Source organism: Anolis sagrei, chromosome 2 (assembly GCF_037176765.1).
Source record: "Anolis sagrei isolate rAnoSag1 chromosome 2, rAnoSag1.mat, whole genome shotgun sequence".
NCBI lineage: Eukaryota > Metazoa > Chordata > Lepidosauria > Squamata > Dactyloidae > Anolis > Anolis sagrei.
Genome location: NC_090022.1, coordinates 12,521,293 through 12,539,874, shown reverse-complemented (window position 1 = coordinate 12,539,874; position 18,582 = coordinate 12,521,293). Strand labels below are relative to the sequence as shown.

At 44.5% G+C, this 18,582-nt stretch overlaps 1 protein-coding gene across 1 annotated transcript; it reads right to left on the bottom strand.

Annotated features, from left to right (window-relative positions):
* Positions 1 to 2,130: 2,130 nt before the first annotated feature.
* Positions 2,131 to 18,546, bottom strand: LOC132766058 (zinc finger protein 436-like). Its single transcript, XM_060760391.2, has 6 exons — positions 18,402 to 18,546; positions 15,803 to 16,283; positions 14,531 to 14,603; positions 9,382 to 9,467; positions 8,056 to 8,176; positions 2,131 to 5,817 (listed from the first exon to the last, which is right to left on the bottom strand). Exons 2-6 carry the CDS (start codon positions 16,223 to 16,225, stop codon positions 4,541 to 4,543), a joined length of 1,980 nt encoding a protein of 659 aa, XP_060616374.2. The 5' UTR covers positions 16,226 to 16,283; positions 18,402 to 18,546; the 3' UTR covers positions 2,131 to 4,540.
* Between the last annotated feature and the right edge of the window lie 36 nt (positions 18,547 to 18,582).

Sequence of the window (18,582 nt, the reverse complement as noted above, 5' to 3'; positions counted from 1 at the left end):
GCGACTCAAATGAACAAAGGTCTGGAGAACAAGCCCTATGAGGAGCGGCTTAAAGAGCTGGGCATGTTTAGCCTGAAGAACAGAAGGCTGAGAGGAGACATGTTAGCTATGTATAAATATGTGAGAGGAAGTCACAGGGAGGAGGGAGCAAGCTTGTTTCCTGCTGCCCTGGGGACTAGGACACAATGGAACAACGGCTTCAAACTACAGGAAAGGAGATTCCACCTGAACATGAGGAAGAACTTCCTGACTGTGAGAGCCATTCAGCAGTGGAACTCTCTGCCCCAGAGTGTGGTGGAGGCTCCTTCTTTGGAAGCTTTTAAACAGAGGCTGGATGGCCATCTGTTGGGAGTGCTTTGAATGCAATTTTCCTGCATCTTTTCAGGGGATTGAACTGAATGGCCCACGAGGTCTCTTCCAACTCTATGATTCTACACAAGGATTCCTGTCTGACCAAACCTTCTCTCTGTTTGGATTCTTCAATGCCAAATAAGGAAGAGTTTCATACTGTAGATATTTCCATATGCCAAGCATTTAAATGGTTTCCCCACCTCTATATTTTTCTCAAAGTGGGTTGTAGTGGTTTGAGTTGAATCCCAGAGTTGGAAGAGACCTCATGGGCCATCCAGTCCAACCCCATTCTGCCAAGAAGCAGGATAATTGCATTCAAAGCACTCCTGATAGATGGCCATCCAGCCTCTGCTTAAAAGCCTCCAAAGAAGGAACCTCCACCAAACCCTACAACAGAGGGTTTGAAACTCTCATTTGGCCATGGCAACCCACTGATGATCTTGGACAAGTCACACTCTCTCAGCCTTAGAGGAAAACCAAGGCAAATCACTGTAATAATAATAATAATAATAATCATCATCATCATCATCATCTTTATTTATACCCCGTGGGGACTCAGAGCGGCTTACATGGGGCCAAGCCCGGACGACATATTACAGTAATAAAATCAAAGCATAAACAACTTCAGGACAAATTTAGCCAGGAAAACCCTGTGATAGGTTCACTGTGGAATTACCGTAAATCAGAAACAACTTGAAGGCACACATCAAGACCTTAGTGTGAATGTCTGGATTATAGAAGCACAGAATCGTAAAGTTGGAATTATCCCCAAGTTCCATCCAGCCCAACCCACTTCTGCCATGCAGGAAAAGCACAAAGCACCCCTGACAGATGGCCATCCAGCCTCTGCTTAAAAGCCTCCAAAGAAGGAGCCTCTACCACACTCCAGAGCAGAGAGTTCCACTGCTGAACAGCTCTCACAGTCAGGAGGTTCTTCCTCATGTTCAGGTGGAATCTCCTGTCTTTTGAAGCCAGTGTTTCGCTTCATGATCAGATGTATTGTGTTTCACTCCCAGTTAGCTGACATTTGGAAAACATCCTGAATTGTTTAATTTAAATAGCAAGATGTATGTTGAGAGAAATAAAATAATATATGTTCTTGTGGGTTTTTTCGGGCTATATGGCCATGTTCTAGAGGCATTTCTCCTGACGTTTCGCCTGCATCTATGGCAAGCATCCTCAGAGGTAGTGAGGTCTGTTGGAATTAGGACAATGGGTTTATATATCTGTGGAATGGCTGGGGTGGGGCAAAGAGCTCTTCTCTGTTGGAGCTAGGTGTGAATGTTTCAACTGACCACCTTCATTAGCATTTGAAGGCCTGGCTAGCCTGGGAAAATCTTTTGTTGAGAGGTGTTAAGATGTGCCTGGTTGTTTCCTCTCTGCTGTTTTGCTGTTGTAATTTTAGAGTTTTTTAATACTGGTAGCCAGATTGTGTTCATTGTTCATTTTCATGGACTACACAGAGAAGCCATTGAAATCCACAAGCATGTGGACAATTTCAACAGAAAGGAAAAGACCATGAAAATGAACAAAATTTGGCTACCAGTATTTTAAAAAAACTCTAAAATTATAACAGCAAAACAGCAGAGAGGAAACAACCAGGCACATCTTAACACCTCTCAACAAAACACCTCTCAACAACACATCTTAACACCTCTCAACAAACCCAGGCTCAGCCAGGCCTTCAAATGCTAATGAAGGTGGTCAGTTGAAACATTCACACCTAGCTCCAACAGAGAAGAGCTCTTTGCCCCACCCCAGCCATTCCACAGATATATAAACCCATTGTCCTAATTCCAACAGACCTCACTACCTCTGAGGATGCTTGCCATAGATGCAGGCGAAACGTCGGGAGAAATGCTTCTAGAACATGGCCCTATAGCCCGAAAAACCCACAAGAACCTAGTGATTCCAGCCATGAAAGCCTTCGACAATACATTAAAATAATATATATATATATATATTATTTTGCTGTAATATGTTGTCCGGGCTTGGCCTCATGTAAGCCGCCCTGAGTCCCCGTTAGGGAGATGGTGGCGGGGTATACATAAACATTATTATTATTATTATTATTATTATTATTATTATTATTTCCACTGTTGAACATCTTTTAGGTTCAGGAGGTTCTTTCTATTGTTCAAGTAGAATATCCTTTCCTGTCATTTGAATCTTAGTTGGAAGAGACCTCGTGGGCCATCCATTCCAACCTCATTCTACCAAGAAGCAGGACAATCGTGTTCAAAGCACCCCCAACAGATGGCCATCCAGCCTCTGTTTCAAAGCCTCCGAAGAAGGAGCCTCCACTACACTCCAGGGCAGAGATTTCCACTGCTGAACGGCTCTCACAATCAGGAAGCTCTTCCTCATGTTCAGGCGGAATCTCCTTTCCTGTAGTTTGAAGTCATTGTTCCATTGTGTCCTAGTCTCCAGAGCCACAGAAATCAAGCCTGCTCCCTCTTCCTTATGACACCCTGTCACATATTTAAACATAGCTCTCATGTCCCCTCTCAACCTTCTCTTCTGCAGGCTAAACAGGCTATTTAAGCCTCTCCTTCATTACCCGATAAGGAACAATTTCCTATTATAGATACTCCCCATTCCAAGCATTTCAGGATTACCCCGTTTGCCCGCTCTTCTTCAATACAGTTGCCCTGGTTTCTCCTAAGATTATATTTCTATAAAGTGAGCAATGACTGAGACACTTCCCACATTTTAAGGGCTGACATGATTTATCCTGGGATAATGACGTTACAGAAGGTGTTGTATGGAATTGCATCTGTTTCCATACAATAATTGCAACTGGGTTGCTATGATTTTTCCAGGCTATCTGGTCATGTTCCAGAAGCATTCTCTCCTGATGTTTCACCCACATCTATGGCAGGCATGCACAGAGGTTGTGAGGTCTGCTAGAAACTAGTCAAGTGAGGTTTATATATCTGTGGAATAATGTCCAGAGTGGGAGAAAGAAGTCTTATCTGTTGAAGGCAAGAGTGAATGTTGCAATTAATCACCTTGATTGCCATTGCAAAGCCTTGCAGCTTCAAGGCCTGGCTGATTCCTGCTTGGGTGAATCATTTGTTGAGAGGTGATGGTTTCATGTCAGGAATTCCCATTTTATTTTACAGCCTGGAAAACACACAGCAACCCAGTGATTCAGGCCATGAAAGCCTTCGACATATTATTGTTGAAACATATACACCTAGCTCCAGCAGACAAGAGTCCTTTGTCCCATCCTGGTCATTCCACAGATATATAAACCCTTTCCCCTAGTTCCAACAGACCTCACTACCTCTGAGGATGCCTGCCATAGATGCGGGCGAAACGTCAGGAGAGAATGCCTCTAGAACAGTGTTTCTCAACCTTCCTAATGCCGCGACCCCTTAGTACAGTTCCTCATGTTGTGGTGACCCCCAACCATAACATTTTCATTGCTACTTCATAACGGTAATTTTGCTACTGTTATGAATTGTAATGTAAATATCTTATATGCAGGATGTATTTTCAAATCCCAAATTCCCAATATGCCCAAATTTGAATACTGGTGGGATGGGGAGGGGATTGATTTTGTCATTTGGGAGCTGTAGTTGCTGGGATTTATAGTTCACCTACAATCAAAGAGCATTCTGAACACCACCAATGATGAAATTGAACCAACTTGGCACACAGAACTCCCATGACCAAGAGAAAATACTGGGAGGATCTGGTGGAGATTAACCTTACATTTTTGGATTTGTAGTTCACCTATATCCAGAGAGCACTGAGACTCAAACAATGATAGATCTGGACCACACTTGGTACGAATACTCAATATGCCAAAATGTGAACACTGGAGGAGTTTGAGGAAAACAGACCTTAACATTTGAGAGGGATTTATAGTTCACCCATAATGAAATAACATTCTGAACCCCACCGACGATAGAATTGGACCAAACTTCCCACACAGAACTCCCATGATCAACAGAAAATACTATGTTTTCTGATGGTCTTTGGTGACCCTTTTGCACCCCCTCACAACCCTCACAGGGGTCCCGACCCCCAGGTTGAGAAACAATTCTCTAGAACATGGCCATATAGCCCGAAAAAACCTACAGCAACCCAGTGATTCCAGCCATGAAAGCCTTCGACAATATATTATTGTAACTGTTTCACCCTTGTGTTCTGATTGGAACGATGTTTACACTCACAAAATTCAAAGGCCTTCTTCTGTGTGGGTTGCTTGGTGAGAAATGAGGCCTCTCTTCCGGCTGAAGCTCTTCCCGCACTCCAGGCATTTGAACAATTTCTCCCCTGTGTGAATCACTTGATGATAATTGAGGCCTGTCTTCCGGCTAAAACCCTTCCCGCACTCCAAGCATTTGAAGGGCTTCTCGCCCACATGAGTTGCGTGATGCCGAGTGAGGCTGATTTTGTAGCTGAAACTTTTGCCGCACTCCTGGCACTGGAACGGTTTGTCCCCCGTGTGAGTCACCTGATGGTAAGTCAGGCCCGTCTTCCGGCTGAAGCTCTTCCCGCACTCCAAGCACTGGAACGGCTTCTCCCCCGTGTGTGTGGGCTGGTGGTAAGTCAGGCCTTTCTTCCATGTGAAACTCTTCCCGCACTCCAAGCACTTGTAGGGCTTCTCGCCCGTGTGGATCGCTTGATGATACGTGAGATCCGTCTTCTGAGTGAAGCCTTTTCCACACTTATCGCACTGAAAGGGTTTCGTCCCAGCATGAATTGCCCGATGCCGGGTGAGCTGCTTCTTCCCACTGAAGCCCTTTCCACACTCAGGGCACATATGTGGTTTCTCCCCTCCGTGCGTGGACTGATGACTCGCCAGGCTTATTATCCACCTGAAACATTTCCCGCACTCCAGGCATTTGAAGGGCTTCTCCCCCGTGTGCATTGCGCCGTGGCGCGTGAGGTTAATCTTCCGACTGAAGCTTTTCCCACATTCCAGGCATTTAAAGGGTTTCTCCCCAGAGTGTGTGGCCTGATGGCGAAGGAGGGTTTCTTTCCGGCTGAAACTTTTGTCGCACGCCAAACACTGGAACGGTTTGTCCCCAGTGTGGGTGGCGAGGTGCATCAGGAGGTGCGACCGCCAGCTGAAGCTCTTTCCGCAGCCCAGGCACTTAAACGGCTTCTCTCCCGCGCGAGTCCTTTCCCGCAACATGAGGCTGCAGGTCTTCCTGCACTCGTCGTCTTCAAAAGGCTGCTCCCGCGTGTGAGTTCTCATATGAAGGTAAAGACTGGCTTTACTCCTGAAAGTTTTCCAACATATAAGGCAGATGCTGATCTCTTTCCCTTTCTGGGTTATTTCTTGGTATGAGATCCGGCTGTCATCGTCATCATCATCATCTTGAAGAGCAAACACATTTTCCTGAGTGGTCGTTTTCATCCCATCGCCTTTCTCCACCTCAAAATTAGCTGATCGAGGGAAAAGCTCTGGGCATTCTTCTTCATTCTCGCTGTCGTGCCCGTCTCCATCTTGAAAATAAAAAAATGGTCAAAACATGAAGGAGTAATGCGTAATTCAAGTCAAGAGGTAACATCATTCCTTAGCTGGCATAACTGGAATCTTTCTGAGGATGCAACTGGAAACATAAAAGGGATTTCAGAGCCTCTCCACTGGATGTCTTAAAAGGCCACACTTGGTGAGCCCTCCTTCAACTCTTGAAACAGTAATAAGATTTATTACTTTTTTTTGTCGTGTCAGGAGCAACTTGGGAAACTGCAAGTCGCTTCTGGTGTGAGAGAATTGCCCGTCTGCAAGGATGTTGCCCAGGGGACGGCTGGATGTTTTTTGATGTTTTACTATCCTTGTGGAAGGCTTCTCTCATATCTCCACATGAGGAGCTGGAGCTGACAGAGGGAGCTCAGCCGCGCTCTCCCTGGACTCGAACCTGCAACCTGTCGGTCTTTAGTCCTGCCGGCACAGGAGTTTAACCCACTGCGCCACCGGGGGCAATTTATTTACTGCAATTTATACACCACCTTCCTGGTGGGACTGAAGGCAGTTTATAACATATTAATGGCAAAGATTCCATGCCAACATATAGTAAAACAAAGACATCATAATGAATTACGATTTCTTATTATTTACTAGCTGTCCTCTGTCACGTGTTGCTGTGGCCCAGTCTGTGTATATGTGTTTTGTGTGTGTATATATTTGTGTATGTGTATATATGTATGTTTGCATCTATATAAATAAAAATGTAATGTTCGTTTGTGGGATTAACATAACTCAAAAACCACTGGTCAAATTGCTGCCAAATTTGGCCACAAGATACCTACTAACCCAAAGAGTGATCATCACTCAAAAAATTGATTTTGTCATTTGGGAGTTGTAGTTGCTGGGATTTATAGTTCACCTACAATCAAAGAGCATTCTGAACTCCACCAATGATGGAATTGAATCAAATGTAGCACATAGGACTCCCATGACCAATACAAAATTCTAGAAGGGTTTGGTGGGCATTGACCTTGACTTTGGGAGTTGTAGTTCACCTACATCCAGAGAGCACTGTGGACTCAAACAATGATAGATCTGGACCAATCTTGGTACGAATATTCCATATGCCCAAATATTAACACAATGGAGTTTGGGGGAAATAGACCTTGACGTTTGGGAGTTGCAGTTGCTGGGATTTATAGTTCACTTACAATCAAAGAGCATTCTGAACCCCACCAATGACAGAATTGGGGCAAACTTCCACACAGAACCCACACGACCAACAGAAAATACTTAAAGTAATCTAGTGTATGTATGTGTGCGCGCAAAACCATATATATATATGGTTTTACGCATGCGTTGTAATGTATTTATTGTTTTTTGGCTTGTTATGTCACCTCCGCTGTGTTTTTCAGTGTTTTTATGAGTGATGGTCACTCGTTGGCCTGATAGGTGTCTTGTGTCCAAATTTGGCGTCGGTTTGTCTAGTGGTTTTTGAGTTATGTTAATCCCACAAACAAACATTCAATGTTTATTTATATAAATTGTTTATTTATTTACTGCATATATAAACCACTGAGGGGACTGAAAGCGGTTTCCAACACAATACAGTAGGGTCTTGCTTATCCAACCTTTGCTCATCCAACGTTCTGCATTATCCAACGCAGTCTGCCACTCGCTTGGATCTGCCGCTGTTTCAATACATTGCAATGTTTTGGTGCTAAATTAGTAAACATAGTAATTTCTACTTAACGTTACCATGTATTGAACTGCTTTTTCTATCGATTTGTTATAAAACATGATGTTTTGGTACTTAATTTGTAAAATCATAACGTAATTTGACGTTTAATAGGTTTTTCCTTAATCCCTCCTATTACCCGACATTTTCACTTGTCCAATGTTCTGCCAGTCCGTTTAAGTTGGAAAAGCGAGACTCTACTGTATTGTGCATGAAGAGGAAATTCTTAAATCATATGAGAAATATGTTTTCTTCTTTAAAAATGGGGTGCGCCTTACAGTTGATGGTGCCTTAGATTTGGCAAAACGCAGTAAGTCCATCTCTTATTTTTAATGCTGGGTGAAAGGAGACACAGTAATTTTTCATGCAAAGTAGGTGCTTGGCTTGGGGAGGAATAACTCTATAAATTAGCCAGAGTAGAAGATGATTCCCATTTTGCTTGAGTGAAGTCGGACTGAGCAAGGACTCAGTCTGTTTATTTTTCAGCACTTGCGATTATGAGAAAGAATCAAGTATCAGAGAGCAAGATTCTTACCAAGAGAGGACAGGATGCCCAAATTCTCCTCCATCACTTCCCAATGAAGAGCCCTTTGACCCGAGTCCAGCAGGGCCCACTCCTCCTCCGTGAAATACACAGCGACCTCTTCAAAGATCACCTGGAACAAAGTCATGTTTTTTTGAGCACCGAATGCCTGAACAAGGGTGCATTTTACACTGTGGCATATTTGCAGTTTGTCACCATTTTAACCTCCATGTCTCAACAATGTGGAATAATGGAAGTTGTAATATTGCAAAGTCTTTAGCTTTCTCTGCCAGAGAGTATGGATGCCTCACCAAACGATAAAGCGTATGGAGCCATGGCAGTTAAAGTGGTACCAAACTATACTGATTCTACTGTGAAGATGCACTCCGAGCCAGAAAACAGAACCAATGTTGGGTTGCTGTGAGTTTTCCAGATTGTAGGCTATGTTTCCGAAGCATTCTCTCCTGACGTTTCACCTACATCTATGACAGGCATCTTCTGAGAATGTCTGCCATAGATGTGGATGAAATGTCAGGAGAGAATGCTTCTGGAACATGGTCATACAGCCTGGAAAACTCACAGCAATCCAGTGATTCCGGCCATAAAAGTTTTTGACAACACATAGATCCAATGTTTATTTATTTACTAGCCGCCCCCTGCCACGCATTGCTGTAGCCCAGTCTGTGTATGTGTGTTTTGTGTGTATATACATGTGTGTATATATGTGTTTATGTGTATATATGTGGTTTTGTGCATGAGTTGTAAGGTATTTATTTATTTTTTGGGCTTTTTAAGTCTCTTCTGTTGTGTTTTACAGTGTTTTTATGAGTGATGGTCACTCGTTGGCCTGATAGGTGAACTGTGTCCAAATTTGGTGTCAATTCGCCCAGTGGTTTTTGAGTTATGTTAATCTCATAAATGAACATTACATTTTTATTTATATACAGGGTTAGTCAAAATGCATAGGCCAATCTGCCATTCAAGTGAATGGCAGATTGGCCTATGCATTTTGACTAACCCTGTAGTTTTCCAACATTCCTACTGCATCCTTCTCAACCCCCAAAAGGGGACTGGGGGTGGCTTACCCAGCAGCACTTCGATGCCGACAACATACAACACAATATTATACAAAAGATAAAATATTAGATTAAAATACATTTAAAACATTATTATGTAGCTGAAGCAAAGTCTGATTTAGCTTTGGGTTTCTTGAAATAACTAAGTGCAATTTACAGTCCTTGTTATGGGCACTTTTGATGGAAGCAAAGCAAAAATGTGAGATTTTGTGAAGAGCAGAAAGATAGAAAGATATGTGGGCACTTTGTTCCTGCCTAATACCTGATCCGATCTTGGAGATGCTGTTCTATATCCATCGGAATGAAGAGACGTGATTGTATATATAGCCTCTGAACTTATTTCAGCTTCTGTGAAAACAGAAAAAGCAAAAAGGATGGTTATTTTCTACTGTTTCTGATTCAAGTTTTTCAATTCGTAGCAAATACTATAACAGAAAAAAACCCATAAAAAACGGGACAGTAACTGCAGAAAGTGTATGAACGCAAAGGTTGACAGAGCTAGAAAAATATAACAAACACAACAGAACCAAACAAGAGGGCAAGACACCATTAAACAGTCACACAATGTTAACTATCTTGAAGGCAAAAGCACACAAGTATTTGGCTTGTCATATTTACATCCTAAATTTAAACATGGGTCACATCTCAAAGCAAGTTTCAACTGAAAAACCTACAAGAAACAGTAACAATGAAAAATTCTGTTTTGCTTTCCTCATTGCATTTAGGAGATGGAGGAGGGAGGGTTTTCAGTCACAGAAGATTAAGGTCCATGTTCCAAGTATAAAAACATTTTTTTTAGTATATAAATTTTTATTAGTTTTGCATTAAAAATTAGACATTGAATATTGAGACATGTGTATAGAACAGTGGTTCTCAACCTGGGGGTCGCGACCCCCCGAGGGGTCGCCTGGCAAATTTTGAGGGGTCGCGGGACTGCCTCGTTTGGCCCCGCCCCCTTTGTGTCCCTGGAATGGCTGCCGGGCAACCTCTGGCAGCCAAAGAGCCAGCAAACACCCATGCCTGGAAGAGAGGGAAAGGAGCCATGCAGCTCTCCGCTCTCGCTCGCCCAGCCCCTTGTTCTGTCTACCGTTGCCACAGGACGCCTTCCCGCCTGCTTGGCGGGTGGGCACCGCAGCCTTGGTTGCCCGAGGGCTGCAAGGCTTCTTTCCTACCAGTGGCCAGGCAAGGGAAGGCGAGGCCTAGTGAGTGGCCTATCCTTTGCCTGGCGCGGGATGGGAAAGCACCCTGCAGCTGCAACGGAGAGAAGAAGGGACTGGCGCCGGTTGAAGGGCTCCTAAAGTCCCTCCGCCACCTGCTGCCTTCATCCTTTCAGCTTCTCCATTCCCCGGCTTTCCTCGCCTCCTCCTCCTCTTCCTCCTTGTCCCGGAGGAAGCAGCAGGCAGGAGGGGGGCGGGGCGGGAGAGAGATTGCACCCCTTTTCTCAAACTCTTGCCTCCCTTCCTTCACTGCAAGAAGGGAGAAAAGAAAGGCAGAAATAAATTTTAGTTTTGAAGTCCTGCTCCCTTCCTTCACCTCCAACTCCTTTGTTTCCTCCCTCTTCTCCCTGATTTGCTTGGCTGCCCTCGGCAAAGCACGCTCTCTCTCTCACACACACACACACTCACTCTCTCTCCTCCCCCCCCCCCTCCTATTAACAGCCAGACCGGGAGGCAGCTTCACGTGAGAGGATGGTGCTTCCGAGTGAAGGACCTTGCTTCCCTCTCTTCATTCCTTTCCTTCCTTCCCCTTCTTTTCCTTTCCTTCCTTCCTTCCCTCCTTCCTTTCCCTCCTTCTTTCCTTCCTCCCTTCTCCCTTTCCTTACCTCCCTCCCTTCCTTCCCTCCTTCCTTTCCTTCCTTCCTGTCCCTCTTCCTTTACTTCTTTCCCTCCCTCCCTTCTTTCCCTTCCTTCCTTTTTCCTTCCTTCCTGTCCCTCCTTCTTCCTTTCCTTCTTTCCCTCCTTCCCTCCCTTCATTTCCTTCTTCCTCTCCTTCCCTCCCTCCTCCCTTCTCTCCTTTCTCTCCTTCCTTTCCTACTTTACCTCCTTCCCTCCCTCCCTTCCCTTTTCCATCCTTCCTGTCCCTCCTTCCTTTCCATCTTTTCCTCCCTCCCTTCCTTTCCTCTTCCTCTCTTTCCTTCCACCCTTCCTTCTATTATCATCATCAAGCAGAGGCAGACTGGCCATCTGTCAGGTGTACTTTGATTGTGTCTTTCCCTTATGGCAGAAGGGGGTTAGACTGAATGGCCCATGGAAGTCTCTTCCCACTTTAGGATTCTATTATTACTATTATCATCTTCATTAAGCAGAAGCAGACTGGCCATCTGTCAAGAGTGCTTTGATTGTGCATTCCCTTATGCAAGAATGAGGTTGGATTGGATAGCCTTTGGATGTCTCTCCCACCTTACGATTCTATTGTTGTTGTTAAGCAGAGGCTGAGTGGCCATTTGTTGAGAGGGCTTTAATTGTGTTCCTTTATGACAGGAGGGGGTTGGACTGGATGGCTTTTGGGGGTCCCTTCCAACTCTAGGATCCTATTATCATCATCATTAAGCAGAAGCAGATTGGTAATCTGTCAAGAGTGCTTTGATTGTGTATTTCCCTTATACAAGAGATTGGATTGGATGTCTCTCCCACCTTACGATTCTGTTGTTGTTCTTTTTGTTGTTGTTAAGCAAAGGCTGAGTAATTTGTTGGGAGGGCTTTAATTGTATCCCTTTATGGCAGAAGAGGGTTGGACTGGATGGCCTTTGGGGGTCCCTTCCAACTTTAGGATCCTATTATTACTATTACTATTATTATCATCATCATCATCATCACCATCATCATTATTAAGCAGTCGGAATGGCCAACATCAGGTGTGATTTGATTGTGCTTTTCTTGCATCAAGGCAGGAGGGGGTTGGACTGGATGGCCCTTGCGAGGTCACTTAACTGTAGGATCCTATTATTATTATTATTATTATTATTATTATTATTATTATTATTAAGCAGAGGTTGAATGGCCATCTGTTGCAGGGGCTTTGATTGTGGTTTTCCTGCAGGAAGACAGAAGGGGGTTGGACTGGATGGCTTTTGGAGGTCTCTTGCAGGTCTAGGATTCTATTATTACTATTATTAAATCACTGTGAATTCCTCCCAACCCCCTGCCAGTATTTTCTGTTGGTCATTGAGGTTCTTTTTGCCAAATCTGGTCCAGATCTGTCATTCATTTGGGGGTGGGGGTGGGGGGTGGCAGTGATCTGTGGAAGACAGAGTTGTATCGGTTGAAAGTATTGCAAATCCCATCATCCATTGTCCATACTCCCCCAAACATATTGTTTTTGTGATTAATCACTATGCTTTAATTCTGTTCAATTTGTAACAATGAAAATACATCCTGCATATCAGATATTTACCTTATGAGTCATAACAGTAGCAAAAATTACAATTATGAAGTAGCAACAAAAATAATTTTATGGTTGGGGGTCACCACAACGTGAGGAACTGTATTAAGGGGTCGCGGCATTAAAAAGGTTGAGAACCACTGGTATAGAAGAAGTATAAAAACATGATGGACTCTGGGGCCATCTAGTGGCCAGGATACCAACCCATGTTATTGTTTATTCGTTCAGTCGTTTCCAACTCTTCCTGACTTCATGGACCAGCTCACGCCAAAGCTCCCTGGCGGCCGTCACCACCCCCAGCTCCTTCAAAGTCAATTCAGTCACTTCAAGGATGCCATCCATCCATCTTGCCCTTGGTCGGCCCCTCTTCCTTTTTCCTTCCATTTTCTCCAGCATCATTGTCTTCTCTAAGCTTTCCTGTCTTATCATGATGTGGCCAAAGGACTTCATCTTTGCCTCTAATCTCCTTCCCTCCAATGAGCAGTCGTGCTCCAACCCATAGGAGCATCAATTCCTGACACACACCCCCAATCTAAAACAGAGCTGGTATTATTTTATTATTATTTACAGAATTTATATTCCACCCCTCTCACCCCGAAGGGGACTCAGGGCAGATCGCAGAACACATACACAGCAAACAGTCAATGCCATTAAACAGACAGGACAGGCAATAGATAGAAATAGATCGGCCCCCTCCCTCCTGACTTTCCAAAAAAAGTAACAACCGGGCTCTTTGAACAAGCCTTTGGAAATGCAGCGTAACAAATAAACATGGAACTATGAAAAAGTGAAACACGGAACGGCTTAGACAATGCTACTGGAAAATGATGAGCAGACATTGTGATTATGTTTTAATGGATTTGTATGGATTTTTATATTACTGTTCTAAATATTTTTAATTGTATTTTATGACTATTACGGCATCGAATTCCTGCCAATTTGTAAGCTGCCTTGAGTCACCTTTGGGGTGAGAAAGGCGGGATAGAAATATCGTAAATTTATATAAATAAACGGCGCTCCATGCAGTCATGCTGGCCACATGACCTTGGAGGTGTCTACAGACAACGCTGGCTCTTTGGCTTAGAAATGGAGATGAGCACCACACTCCAGAGTCGGACACGATTGGACTTAATGTCAGGCAACAACCTTTACCTTTACCTAATGTATAAAAAAATACATTACAACGCATGAACAACACCATATATATATATATATGCAAACACACATATATACACACATATACACACATATATATACACACACACACATATATATACACACATATACACACACAAAACACACATACACAGATTGGGCCACAGCAATGCGTGGCAGGGACAGCTAGTAAATGAATAAATATTATGTTATACTAAATATATTATGGGTTGGTCTCCCTACATTATCTTTTAAAACCCTCCTGCTTAGATATCTCCTACCTCTGTTCACACCCAGTGTTTATTTTAATTTTTTTAATTTATTACATCTGGCTCGGCCATAAGGTTTTAAACTCTGTGTGTTATTGTTTATATGTAAGTTATATTAATTGTACTGTTTTATTTGCTTGCTGTTTTGTTTTTAGTAATGTGTTGTTGGGCTTGGCCTCATGTAAGCCACTCGAGTCCCCTTGGGGAGATGGTGGTGGGGTATAAATAAAGTTTATTACTATTATTATTATATCTGCATTTTTCCCAAGTTCAGCGTCCTAAAGGTTGTGCTCGATTCCGGCCACAGGGGGTGCTGTCACTCCATCCTTATGATGAAGAGCTCTTGATCACAGACTTCCTCTTTCCTTTGATTTCTGGCATTTCCTTTATGGTGCTGTAAAATACCTCCCCGCTTAAGCGGTGCCCAATTTCTCTACTCACAGCTGTTTTTGAACTACTTAGGTGGACAGTGAGCTGGGCTGAAGATCAGGTGCTCACCCCGACCAAGACTTCGAACTGCTAACCTTTTGATTTGTAAGATCTGTTGCTGCTGGTGATTAACCAGCTGTGCTAAAGCCCGACTTTATAATCTCTCTTTGCCCTTACCTAGTGGGACGGACACTCTGTCACCATCATGTGTGGTCCTGCTGGTCTCGGCCTTCTCTTCCACAAAGCAGTCCTGCATCAGAAGTAGCACCAAGAACAGCAAAGAAGGAAGAGATTTGGTGAAAAGAATGGAAGCAGGGGGTTGTGTGAACACTTTAGATTGCTTTAGATTCCAGAAAAAAATCATTGTCATGACCATCATCAGTACTAGTGCCATGTTCATGTATATATCCTATCTCTTCCCCTGAACTGGGCTACCAGATGGCTTACAGAAATTAGAACACAAAAATACAAATGTGCAATGAAAGATAGTGTATAATTGTTAATTGTTTGTACTGGCATTGAATTTTGCCATTACTTATGTGTAAACCGCTTTGAGTCCCCCTCGGGGTGAGAAAAGTGGTATACAACTAATGTAAATAAATAAAAATCTAAATGTACAGGCTCCAAAACAACACTAAAACAATGAAATAATAATTGTTTAGCTTCTCACAAAGCAGTCAGTAAAATGTGGGTATTGTTGGGTGGACTGGGATTGGTTGACTGATCACAAGTTTAACATGGGACAGCAGTGTGATGCGGCAGCTAAAAAAGCCAATGCCATTCTCAGGTGCAAAGAATCATAAGTTGGAAGAGACCTCATGGGCCATCCAGTCCAACGGCCTGTCAAGAAGCAGAAAATCACATTCAAAGCACCCCCGACAGATGGCCATCCAGCTTGTTTGTTGTTGCTTAATCATTCAGTCGCTTCTGACTCTTTGTGACGGCATGAACCAGCCCACGCCAGAGCTCCCTGTTGGCCGTGGCCACCCTCAGCTCCTTCAGAGTCAAGCCAGTCTCTTCAAGGATGCCATCTATCCATCTTGCCCTTGGTCAGCCCTCCTTCCTTTTTCCTTCCATTTTCCCCAGCATTATTGTCTTCTCTAAACTTTCCTGTCTTCTCGTGCTATAAATTTATTGCAGAGGTGCTAATCTTTCAGGTCTAACAACAATGTTATGTGGGGTTCAATTTTATTTTCTCAAATATATCTTCTAGATCAGGCATCCTCAAACTGCGCCCCTCCAGCTGTTTGGGCCTCCAACTCCCAGAATTCCTGACCATTGAACAAGCTGGCTGAGACTTCTGGGAGTTGGAGGCCCAAACAGCTGGAGGGCCACAGTTTGATGGTGCCTGTTCTAGATCGTTGAGAGTTTTTCTTTCCTGAACTAGAGCTTGCTCATACATGAGACTCAGAAATAAACATTCCTGGCCCCAGGATGAATCCTTCTCACCTGCTTCTCTTCCGTCCTTTTCTCCTCTGTATGGCTGAGAAGGAATCCTTCTGCCAAGGCCACGGCCTGAGCGCTACTCTCTGCCCCACACTCCTTCACCCAGCGCTCCATCTCCGTAGGAAGGATGGCTAGGAACTGCTCCAGCACCACCAGGTCCAGCATCTCTGCCTTGGTGTGTCTTTCTGGCTGCAGCCATTGCCGACAAAGAGCATGAAGCTGGCTGCAGACCCTCCGGGGCCCCTCCGTCTCCTCGTAGCAGAACCCCCTGAAGTGCTGGCGCTGTAAATCCAAAGTGAACACATCCTCCTCCAGGCTTTTCTTTGTGGTCCTTTCAAAGGACTCCTCTCTGTGCTTCATTTGAAGGCCTTCTTCTAACTCAGGTCTAGCTGGGTTTGTTCTTTTCTTCCAGGCACTTTTCAACATGGCCAAAGAACTGCTTTCTTGACTTGTCCAAGGCAAAATTACTGAAGGAGACCAGCCCCTGCAGAGGAAACAAAACGTCCAGTGCGTGAGCAATTCTGGAGACAATATACATACAAATTCTATAGTGTAGATCAGACCTGGGCCAACTTGGGCCCTCTCTCCAGGTATTTTGGACTTCAACTCCCACAATTCCTAACAGTCTCAGGCTCTTTCTTTGTCCCCCTCAGCCGCTTAAGGAACTAAAAGAGTCTGAGGCTGTTGGGAATTGTGGGAATAGAAGTACAAAACATCTGGAGGGAGGGCCTGTGGCACAGCTGTCTGAGTGTCAGCTGCATTAACATCACTTCTGACCAAAAGGTCATGAGTTTGAAACCAGCCCGGGTTGGAGTTGGCTTCCGACCAATTGTGTAGCTTGTTGTCAACCTTTGCAACCCAAAAGACAGTTGCAACTGTCAAGCAGAAAAATTAGATACCACCTAATTTACGAGGCCATAAAAAGATTCCAGCAAAGCACTTCAGCAAAAAGCATACGGGGAATGTGGAAGTACTTCATCAGTGTTGCAGATGGACGATGAAAGTGACAGCTCCCCTGGCGGCCAGAAAAGTTAAGTAGCCTCTGACTGTCTGTCTATATCTGTTGTGTGTCTTTGGCATTGAATGTTTGCCATATATGTGTACATTGTAATCTGCCCTGAGTCCCCTGCGGGGTGAGAAAGGCGGAATATAAGTACTGTAAATACATAAATAAATAAATAAATAAATAACTGTAATTTTTGACCACCTTTCTGAAGGACAGGAGGGAGGGGGACAATCTGATCTCACCAGTTCCATAGTCGAGGGGCAATCACCGAGAAGGCCCTGTCTCTCATCCCCACCAATCGCATCTGTGACAATGGCGGGATGGAGAGCAGGGCCTCCCCGGAGGATCTTAATCTCTGCGATGGTTCATAGGGGGAGATGCGTTCAGACAGGTAAATTGGGCCAGGACCATTTAGGGCTTTATAGGCCAAAGATGCACTTTGAATTGTGCCCAGTAGCAAACTGGTAGCCAGTGGAGCTGGTGTAATATGGGAGTTGTATGCTCCCTGTATGCTGCCCCAGTTATTAACCTGGCCGCCTCTTGTTGGACTATTTGAAGCTTCCGAGCAGTCTTCAAAGGCAACCCCATGTAGAACGCCTTGCAGTAGTCTATCTTGGATGTAATGAAAGTCTGATTTCCCAAGGTATGGGTGCAGCTGGCGCCCAAGTTTTAATTGTGCAAAAGCTCCCCTGGCCACCGCTGCAACCTGGGATTCCAGGCTCAGTGATGAGTCCAGGAGGACCCCCAAGCTGCGAACCTGTGCCTTCAAGAGGAGTGTAACCCCATCCAGCACAGGCTGTCACCCTATACCCTGTTCGGCCTTGCGACAGACCAGGAGGACCTCTGTCTTGTCTGGATTCAATTTGCTTGCCCTCATCCAGACCGTCAAAGTGGTTCAGGACTTGGACAGCCTCCTTAGCATCTGTTCGAAAAAAATTTTTTGTCGTGTCAGGAGCAACTTGAGAAACTGCAAGTCACTTCTGGTGTGAGATAAATGAGTTGGAAATGAGTGATAGAGTTGGACGTCATCTGCGTACAGATGGCATTGAACTCCAAAACTCTGGATGATCTCAGCCAACGGCTTCATGTAGATATTGAGTATTAATGCCAAGTTTAATCCAGATCTATCATTGTTTGAGTCCGCAATGCTCTCTGGAAGTAGGTGAACTACAACTCTCAAATTCAAGGTCAATGCCCACCCAAACCTTTCCAGCATTTTCAGTTGGTTATGGGAGAACTGTGTGCCAAGTTTGGTTCAATCCCACCGTTGGTGGAGTTCAGAATGCGCTTTGATTGTAGGTGAACTATAAATCCCAGCAACTACAACTCCCAAATGACAAAATCAATCCCCTTTCCAACCTCACCAGTATTCAAATTTGGTTGTTTCAGGTATTTGTGCCAATTTTGGCCCAGTGAATGAAAACACATCCTGCATATCAGATATTTACATTAGGATTCATAACAGGAGCCAAATTAGAGTTAGCAATGGAAATAATCCTATGCCTGGGGGTCACCACAACATGAGGAAGTGTATGAAGGGGTCGTGGCCTTAGGAAGGTTGATCCCCAGCTGTCAGTTTCCCCTCCGCCTCCTTACCAGGCCTCTCCGGGCCTTCCTCGCCTCTTCCTGGAAGACAAAAGCAGGCCTGGCCCGAAGGAGAAGGGAAGCCCTACTCACTCCCTCTGAGAAGCAGCAGTGCTGTCACTCCTCAGCCTTGGCCCCGCCCCTTCCGGCCGTCGGCGCGCGAGCCTGGTATTTTTCTTCCCATATGGGTGGG

Bases quoted from the DNA above. Each gene is read 5' to 3' on its own strand.
- LOC132766058 (XM_060760391.2), bottom strand. From the start codon at position 16,225: ATGTTGAAAAGTGCCTGGAAGAAAAGAACAAACCCAGCTAGACCTGAG. The intron at 9,468-14,530 runs GTAAGGGCAAAG...CTGTTTTCACAG, and splicing joins CAGAGTGTCCGTCCCACTAG to AAGCTGAAATAAGTTCAGAG. The intron at 8,177-9,381 runs GTATTAGGCAGG...ACTTTGTTCCAG, and splicing joins CATCTCCAAGATCGGATCAG to GTGATCTTTGAAGAGGTCGC.